Raw genomic sequence first — 10,136 nt, 5'->3', positions numbered from 1 at the left:
CTTATCCTGTATTATACCCCAGAGCTGCGCTCACTATTCTGCTGGTACAGTCACTGTGTACATACATTACATTACTTATCCTGTATTATACCCCAGAGCTGCGCTCACTATTCTGCTGGTACAGTCACTGTGTACATACATTACATTACTTATCCTGTATTATACTCCAGAGCTGCGCTCACTATTCTGCTGGTGCAGTCACTGTGTACATACATTACATTACTTATCCTGTATTATACTCCAGAGCTGCGCTCACTATTCTGCTGGTGCAGTCACTGTGTACATACATTACATTACTTATCCTGTATTATACCCCAGAGCTGCGCTCACTATTCTGCTGGTACAGTCACTGTGTACATACATTACATTACTTATCCTGTATTATACTCCAGAGCTGCACTCACTATCCTGCTGGTGCAGTCACTGTGTACATACATTACATTACTTATCCTGTATTATACTCCAGAGCTGCGCTCACTATTCTGCTGGTACAGTCACTGTGTACATACATTACATTACTTATCCTGTATTATACTCCAGAGCTGCACTCACTATTCTGCTGGTACAGTCACTGTGTACATACATTACATTACTTATCCTGTATTATACTCCAGAGCTGCGCTCACTATTCTGCTGGTGCAGTCACTGTGTACATACATTACATTACTTATCCTGTATTATACCCCAGAGCTGCGCTCACTATTCTGCTGGTACAGTCACTGTGTACATACATTACATTACTTATCCTGTATTATACTCCAGAGCTGCACTCACTATCCTGCTGGTGCAGTCACTGTGTACATACATTACTTATCCTGTATTATACTCCAGAGCTGCGCTCACTATTCTGCTGGTACAGTCACTGTGTACATACATTACATTACTTATCCTGTATTATACTCCAGAGCTGCGCTCACTATTCTGCTGGTAAAGTCACTGTGTACATACATTACATTACTTATCCTGTATTATACTCCAGAGCTGCACTCACTATTCTGCTGGTACAGTCACTGTGTACATACATTACATTACTTATCCTGTATTATACTCCAGAGCTGCGCTCACTATCCTGCTGGTGCAGTCACTGTGTACATACATTACATTACTTATCCTGTATTATACTCCAGAGCTTCGCTCACTATCCTGCTGGTGCAGTCACTGTGTACATACATTACATTACTTATCCAGTATTATACTCCAGAGCTGCGCTCACTATTCTGCTGGTATAGTCACTGTGTACATACATTACATTACTTATCCTGTATTATACTCCAGAGCTTCGCTCACTATTCTGCTGGTACAGTCACTGTGTACATACATTACATTACTTATCCTGTATTATACTCCAGAGCTGCGCTCACTATTCTGCTGGTATAGTCACTGTGTACATACATTACATTACTTATCCTGTATATACTCCAGAGCTGCGCTCACTATTCTGCTGGTGCAGTCACTGTGTACATACATTACATTACTTATCCTGTATTATACTCCAGAGCTTCGCTCACTATTCTGCTGGTATAGTCACTGTGTACATACATTACATTACTTATCCTGTATATACTCCAGAGCTGCGCTCACTATTCTGCTGGTGCAGTCACTGTGTACATACATTACATTACTTATCCTGTATTATACTCCAGAGCTGCGCTCACTATTCTGCTGGTGCAGTCACTGTGTACATACATTACATTACTTATCCTGTATTATACTCCAGAGCTGCGCTCACTATTCTGCTGGTGCAGTCACTGTGTACATACATTACATTACTTATCCTGTATTATACCCCAGAGCTGCGCTCACTATTCTGCTGGTACAGTAATTCTATTACTTGATACTTCTGCACGGACTCCCTCTTACCTTCTTGCCCTTCTTGCTGTCATCTTCCATCTCTCACCTGCGGAGTCTCCTCCTCCTACGGTCCTGGGCGGCAGATGACGTGCGGGGAGAGGTGGGGGGTGGTGTCGCTGTCGCCCGTAATGGGGAGTTCAATGACATGCCTGCAGCCCAGCAGCCACAGGAGGGGATTATGGGAATGTGGAGCCCTCCGGTGGGAGTGGCCGTCCAGCAGTACCAGGGTCAGGGTAGATGTGATGGGGTGAGACTACTGGGGCAGCGAAACTAAAACCTGATGACGACGTCCACGAGTGATCTGCATCTGGGGAGAGATTAACAACGTAAGATGAGAAGGAGGAGACACATAATAGTGAGACACTAGTGATAGAAGGGGGCGGAGACAGATAATAGTGAGACACTAGTGATAGAAGGGGGCGGAGACAGATAATAGTGAGACACTAGTGATAGAAGGGGGCGGGGACAGATAATAGTGAGACACTAGTGATAGAAGGGGCGGGGACAGATAATAGTGAGACACTAGTGATAGAAGGGGGCGGAGACAGATAATAGTGAGACACACTAGTGATAGAAGGGGGTGGGGACAGATAATAGTGAGACACACTAGTGATAGAAGGGGGTGGGGACAGATAATAGTGAGACACACTAGTGATAGAAGGGGGTGGGGACAGATAATAGAGAGACACACTAGTGATAGAAGGGGGTGGGGACAGATAATAGTGAGACACTAGTGATAGAAGGGGGCAGGGACACATAATAGTGAGACACTAGTGATAGAAGGGGGCGGAGACAGATAATAGTGAGACACACTAGTGCTAGAAGGGGGTGGGGACAGATAATAGTGAGACACACTAGTGATAGAAGGGGGTGGGGACAGATAATAGTGAGACACTAGTGATAGAAGGGGGCGGGGACACATAATAGTGAGACACTAGTGATAGAAGGGGGCGGGGAGAGATAATAGTGAGACACATTAGTGATAGAAGGGGGTGGGGACAGATAATAGTGAGACACTAGTGATAGAAGGGGGCAGGGACACATAATAGTGAGACACTAGTGATAGAAGGGGGTGGGGCCAGATAATAGTGAGACACTAGTGATAGAAGGGGGCGGGGACAGATAATAGTGAGACACTAGTGATAGAAGGGGGTGGGGACAGATAATAGTGAGACACTAGTGATAGAAGGGGTGGGGACAGATAATAGTGAGACACTAGTGATAGAAGGGGGTGGGGACAGATAATAGTGAGACACTAGTGATAGAAGGGGGTGGGGACAGATAATAGTGAGACACACTAGTGATAGAAGGGGGTGGGGACAGATAATAGTGAGACACTAGTGATAGAAGGGGGTGGGGACAGATAATAGTGAGACACTAGTGATAGAAGGGGGTGGGGACAGATAATAGTGAGACACACTAGTGATAGAAGGGGGTGGGGACAGATAATAGTGAGACACTAGTGATAGAAGGGGGTGGGGACAGATAATAGTGAGACACTAGTGATAGAAGGGGGTGGGAACAGATAATAGTGAGACACTAGTGATAGAAGGGGGTGGGGACACATAATAGTGAGACACAATAGTGATAGAAGGGGGTGGGGACAGATAATAGTGAGACACTAGTGATAGAAGGGGGTGGGGACAGATAATAGTGAGACACTAGTGATAGAAGGGGGTGGGGACACATAATAGTGAGACACAATAGTGATAGAAGGGGGTGGGGACAGATAATAGTGAGACACTAGTGATAGAAGGGGGTGGGGACAAATAATAGTGAGACACACAGCTGTGCCGGCCGCACTCACTCGCCGCTCTCTCCCTCCTCAGTCGGCCTCCTCCCCGCTCTCTTCCTCTCGCCGGCCGCCCCAGAATCTTTTCAAGTCTCCTGCCATGTTGGGTGTAGACTTCCCAGCATGCAACGCGACACGAAAAGTGTGTGAGGGATTGGGCGTGGCTGGAGGACTGACGTCATACGAGAAGGACTAAGGTGAGAGACTCTAGCCAGGCAAACTCAGTGGTAAGTGTCGTAAAGGGGCGTGGTTTACTGGACCGTTATCCGCCATCTTACTAGAGGCAGCGGAATAACAAACGAACGATACACTGGCATGTGAGTAGAACGGCGTCCTATATAGATATAACATGTAGGTGTGTACAGGGGCCTACAGTATACACAGACATACAACACAAGTGTGTACAGGGACCTACAGATGAGGGGACACTAATGACTGTGACACAGGAGGAGATGAGGGGACACTAATGACTGTGACACATAGAGATGAGGGGACACTAATGACTGTGACACAGGGGGAGATGAGGGGACACTAATGACTGTGACACATAGAGATGAGGGGACACTAATGACTGTGACACAGGAGGAGATGAGGGGACACTAATGACTGTGACACATAGAGATGAGGGGACACTAATGACTGTGACACATAGAGATGAGGGGACACTAATGACTGTGACACAGGGGGAGATGAGGGGACACTAATGACTGTGACACAGGGGGAGATGAGGGGACACTAATGACTGTGACACAGGAGGAGATGAGGGGACACTAATGACTGTGACACAGGGGGAGATGAGGGGACACTAATGACTGTGACACAGGAGGAGATGAGGGGACACTAATGACTGTGACACATAGAGATGAGGGGACACTAATGACTGTGACACATAGAGATGAGGGGACACTAATGCCTGTGACACAGGAGGAGATGAGGGGACACTAATGACTGTGACACAGGAGGAGATGAGGGGACACTAATGACTGTGACACATAGAGATGAGGGGACACTAATGACTGTGACACAGGGAGATGAGGGGACACTAATGACTGTGACACAGGGGGAGATGAGGGGACACTAATGACTGTGACACATAGAGATGAGGGGACACTAATGACTGTGACACAGGGAGATGAGGGGACACTAATGACTGTGACACAGGGGGAGATGAGGGGACACTAATGACTGTGACACATAGAGATGAGGGGACACTAATGACTGTGACACAGGGGGAGATGAGGGGACACTAATGACTGTGACACATAGAGATGAGGGGACACTAATGACTGTGACACAGGGAGATGAGGGGACACTAATGCCTGTGACACATAGAGATGAGGGGACACTAATGACTGTGACACATAGGTACCCACATAGCAGGTCCTGTAGATTTCGGGTTCCTCTTCTTTCCTCAGATCATGTCCACCCTGTTCCCCTCGCTGTTCCCACAAGTCACAGAGTTGCTCTGGTTTAACCTGGACCGGCCGTGTGTGGATGAGAATGAGCTCCAGCAGCAGGAGCAGCAGCACCAGGCCTGGGTGAGTGCACATGGCGGCCCCGCACCTCCCCGCAGACCCTTCCCCTGCCCATTCTTCTCTAATGTGGCTCCTCTCCTCAGCTGCAGAGCATCGCAGAAAAAGACAACAACCTGGTGCCGATAGGAAAGCCCGCCTCCGAGGTACGAGCGCCCATACACCCTTATATTGGAGGGGGGGGGGGGTACATACACAGATCGCACCAGCCCCTGTCTGTGCCGCACTGTAGAGATAAGTCATGTCATAGTAACAGCGCCTCCTTGTGTCTGCAGCCCTATGACGAGGAAGAAGAGGAGGACGACGAAGATGATGAAGACAGTGAGGAAGACTCTGAGGATGACGAGGACATGCAGGACATGGATGAGATGAACGACTACAACGAGTCTCCTGATGACGGTGAGATTGAGGTGAGTGAGCGCCGATCCTGTGACATCACTAGGCGCCGCCAGTCAGTGACTAATCTCTCATCCTCCTCTTAGGCTGACATGGAGGGAGCGGAGCAGGACCAAGACCAGTGGATGATCTGAGGCTGCAGCAAGTGACGGAGACCTGCCAAGCCTGAGGCGGCACAGGATGGAGGGTGCCTGGACCTGCTCATGAACATGGTGCCCAGGACAAGGCCCGAGGAGGGGTCTCTGACCGGGGATCTGTTTATATCGGACTCCTAACCACACTGGGTGGGGGCCCCATTACTTTTCTTTGGGGGTGGGGGACATTGTGATGCCATGATGTGATGATATTTATTCATTTTACAATAAATGTATATACGCCTCGTGCTTTTTTTTACATCTCGCCCTGTGGCTGCTTCATCCGATGTTATGTGTCATGGCTGCCCAGCTCAGGGCAGTGGAGTCTGTTCTGCAGGACCCCGGCAGGATTGTGCAGGGGCTTGTTATTTCAATGTCCTGCTCCATTCTGTGCCTGACATTGAATACAAGGACAAGCAGAATCAGGGGACGGACTCCACCTCTAAGGACCATGTCAGGTTCTGCCTTGTGAACGGGGCCTTGGTGTGACTCTGTCCCTTGTCAGGGGGAGTGCCTGTCCTTACAGACACCTCCATCTGGTAACGGCCTTGTTAATATTTCTCTCTAAAAACAAATTGAAAAAACTTACAAAATTATACATTATACACCAAAACTTTGCCCCATTCTTCTGCTGTGTAGTCTGTGCAGCTCCTGGGTATAGCCTGCTGTGCTGTTGCTCTTCTGTATAGCTGGCTTTGCTGCTCCTGTCTATAGCCTGCTGTGCTGCTGCTCCTGTCCCTGTCTATAACCAGCTGTGCTGCTTCTGACTATAGCCAATAGCCAGCTGTGCTGCTGCTCCTGGCGGTCTCCGCTCCTTCCTGCTCCTGTCTATAGCCTGCTGTGCTGCTGCTCCTGTCCCTGTCTATAGCCGGCTGTGCTGCTGCTCCTGTCTATAACCGGCTGTGCTGCTGCTCCTGTCTATAGCCGGCTGTGCTGCTGCTCCTATCTATAGCTTGCTGTGCTGCTTCTGACTATAGCTAATAGCCGGCTGTGCTGCTGCTCCTGTCTATAGCCGGCTGTGCTGCTGCTGCTACTCCTGACTATAGCCCACTGTGCTGCTCCTGATTCTGACTATAGCTAATAGCCGGCTGTGCTGCTCCTGATTCTGACTATAGCCAATAGCCGGCTATGCTGCTGCTCCTGTCTATACCTGGTTGTGCTCCTGCTCCTGTCTATAGCCGGCTGTGCTGCTTCTGACTATAGCCAATAGCTGGCTATGCTGCTGCTCCTGTCTATAGCTGGTTGTGCTGCTGCTCCTGCTCCTGTCTATAGCCGGCTGTGCTGCTTCTGACTATAGCCAATAGCCGGCTGTGCTGCTCCTGTCTATAGCTGGTTGTGCTGCTGCTCCTGCTCCTGTCTATAGCCGGCTGTGCTGCTTCTGACTATAGCCAATAGCCGGCTGTGCTGCTCCTGTCTATAGCAGGTTGTGCTGCTGCTGCTCCTCTATATAGCTGGCTGTGCTGCTGCTCCTGGCGGTCTCCGCTCCTTCCTGCACTGGTCGGTGAGGTATACACAGCACAGATAGATATATCACAGTAGGTTTATAGTGTTGGATATGAGATTTTCTGTGGACAGCCAGTCCGAGCCCCTGCTCCGCACGGTGGGTTTGCACACGTGATCAGCCTCATGTACATTGGGGTTGGTCACACATGAGCCTTGGACTGTAGTTTCCATAGTCATTCAGCAGTGCACTGGATGGTTTTTGGAGAGGAATTTGAGGTGGAAAACTGCCCCAAATACCTGTATGTAGGGGATCACATGTAGCCAGTGTCAGCCCAGCAGACGTGTGCTGATATATGACAGGGACAGCTGAGCCACACGTGTCATCAGGGCAATGTCCATGGGAAACAGCAGATGTGAGGGGCCTGAGAGAGGCACAGGGGCAGCCCCTGGTATACAGTGCACAGAGGTGCGGTCAGGCCCTGTACATACAGCGCAGTCATCACTATCTCCTTCCACAGCAGCCCCGACCCCCGTACAGGATGTGACTGCTCTCAGGACTGCACCATCTGAAGCATCTGCCATTTCTGAAGGATCGGATTAAGGCCTTGTTCAGAAGTGGCAGAATCTGCAGTAATGTCCGTGTGGATGGAGCAGGTGCGGGGAGTGAAGTCTGGAATCTGCAGGAAAGTTTACAGTGTCTGAACTTGCCCTTAACCCTTCTGTACGGTCGTAGACATTCCTACATACATGTGACCGATCCTGCTGGGACTTGTAGTGCAGACACGTGAATGGCAGCGCTGGATCCTTAGATGTGCGGCTCTTCGGCATCTTGTACACAACCATATGTGGTATACAGAGGTGTATACGGGGCCATAGGGATGACCGGTCTGTAGACACGCATGGTATATGATACGGACCAGGACTACAGAGGTGTATACGGGGCCATAGGGATGACCGGTCTGTAGACACGCATGGTATATGATACGGACCAGGACTACAGAGGTGTATACGGGCCATAGGGATGACCGGTCTGTAGACACGGATGGTATATAATACAGACCAGGACTACAGAGGTGTATACGGGGCTATAGGGATGACCGGTCTGTAGACACGGATGGTATATAATACAGACCAGGACTACAGAGGTGTATACGGGGCCATAGGGATGACCGGTCTGTAGACACGCATGGTATATGATACGGACCAGGACTACAGAGGTGTATACGGGGCCATAGGGATGACCGGTCTGTAGACACGCATGGTATATGATACGGACCAGGACTACAGAGGTGTATACGGGGCCATAGGGATGACCGGTCTGTAGACACGCATGGTATATGATACGGACCAGGACTACAGAGGTGTATACGGGCCATAGGGATGACCGGTCTGTAGACACGGATGGTATATAATACAGACCAGGACTACAGAGGTGTATACGGGGCCATAGGGATGACCGGTCTGTAGACACGCATGGTATATGATACGGACCAGGACTACAGAGGTGTATACGGGGCCATAGGGATGACCGGTCTGTAGACACGCATGGTATATGATACGGACCAGGACTACAGAGGTGTATACGGGCCATAGGGATGACCGGTCTGTAGACACGGATAGTATATAATACAGACCAGGACTACAGAGGTGTATACGGGGCTATAGGGATGACCGGTCTGTAGACACGGATGGTATATAATACGGACCAGGACTACAGATGTGTATACGGGGCATAGGGATGACTGGTCTGTAGACACGGATGGTATATAATACAGACCAGGACTACAGAGGTGTATACGGGGCTATAGGGATGACCGGTCTGTAGACACGCATGGTATATGATACGGACCAGGACTACAGAGGTGTATACGGGGCTATAGGGATGACCGGTCTGTAGACACGGATGGTATATAATACAAACCAGGACTACAGAGGTGTATACGGGCCATAGGGATGACCGGTCTGTAGACACGGATGGTATATAATACAGACCAGGACTACAGAGGTGTATACGGGGCTATAGGGATGACCGGTCTGTAGACACGGATGGTATATAATACGGACCAGGACTACAGATGTGTATACGGGGCATAGGGATGACTGGTCTGTAGACACGGGTGGTATATAATACAGACCAGGACTACAGAGGTGTATACGGGCCATAGGGATGACCGGTCTGTAGACACGGATGGTATATAATACAGACCAGGACTACAGAGGTGTATACGGGGCTATAGGGATGACCGGTCTGTAGACACGGATGGTATATAATACAGACCAGGACTACAGAGGTGTATACGGGGCATAGGGATGACCGGTCTGTAGACACGGATGGTATATAATACAGACCAGGACTACAGAGGTGTATACGGGGCTATAGGGATGACCGGTCTGTAGACACGGATGGTATATAATACGGACCAGGACTACAGATGTGTATACGGGGCTATAGGGATGACCGGTCTGTAGACACGGATGGTATATAATACAGACCAGGACTACAGAGGTGTATACGGGGCTATAGGGATGACCGGTCTGTAGACACGGATGGTATATAATACGGACCAGGACTACAGAGGTGTATACGGGGCATAGGGATGACCGGTCTGTAGACACGGATGGTATATAATACAGACCAGGACTACAGAGGTGTATACGGGCCATAGGGATGACTGGTCTGTAGACACGGATGGTATATAATACAGACCAGGACTACAGAGGTGTATACGGGGCTATAGGGATGACCGGTCTGTAGACACGGATGGTATATAATACAGACCAGGACTAGCAGTGTGTATATAGCCGTATACTTGTATTTCGGCTCCAGGGCCCGTCCTGTACAGGATCAGGGGGCTCCAGGTCACACAGATGTTAGACCTGAGGCCGCGCCATGTGTAATATCACCTGTACGTGGACTTAGATGCAGGTGTTGTATTGCACAGGAACAGCTGCAGGTTATAGGTCCGGTTTCTCAAAGACGTAACCGGG

At 49.5% G+C, this 10,136-nt stretch overlaps 1 protein-coding gene across 1 annotated transcript; it reads left to right on the top strand.

The window, feature by feature from the left end:
- The first annotated feature begins 3,891 nt into the window (after positions 1 to 3,891).
- Positions 3,892 to 5,960, top strand: ANAPC15 (anaphase promoting complex subunit 15). Its single transcript, XM_075269922.1, has 5 exons — positions 3,892 to 3,960; positions 5,059 to 5,181; positions 5,262 to 5,321; positions 5,451 to 5,585; positions 5,658 to 5,960. The coding sequence occupies exons 2-5, from the start codon at positions 5,062 to 5,064 to the stop codon at positions 5,703 to 5,705; spliced, it is 363 nt and encodes a 120-aa protein (XP_075126023.1). The 5' UTR covers positions 3,892 to 3,960; positions 5,059 to 5,061; the 3' UTR covers positions 5,706 to 5,960.
- The last annotated feature ends 4,176 nt before the right edge of the window (positions 5,961 to 10,136 follow it).

This window comes from Leptodactylus fuscus, chromosome 4 (assembly GCF_031893055.1).
Source record: "Leptodactylus fuscus isolate aLepFus1 chromosome 4, aLepFus1.hap2, whole genome shotgun sequence".
Lineage (NCBI taxonomy): Eukaryota > Metazoa > Chordata > Amphibia > Anura > Leptodactylidae > Leptodactylus > Leptodactylus fuscus.
This window is presented reverse-complemented; position numbering and strand designations above follow the sequence as displayed.

Coding starts and splice junctions, on each gene's coding strand:
- ANAPC15 (XM_075269922.1), top strand. CDS start 5,062: ATGTCCACCCTGTTCCCCTCGCTGTTCCCACAAGTCACAGAGTTGCTC. Junction 5,322..5,450: donor TAGGAAAGCCCGCCTCCGAG/GTACGAGCGCCC, acceptor TTGTGTCTGCAG/CCCTATGACGAGGAAGAAGA. Junction 5,586..5,657: donor CTGATGACGGTGAGATTGAG/GTGAGTGAGCGC, acceptor TCCTCCTCTTAG/GCTGACATGGAGGGAGCGGA.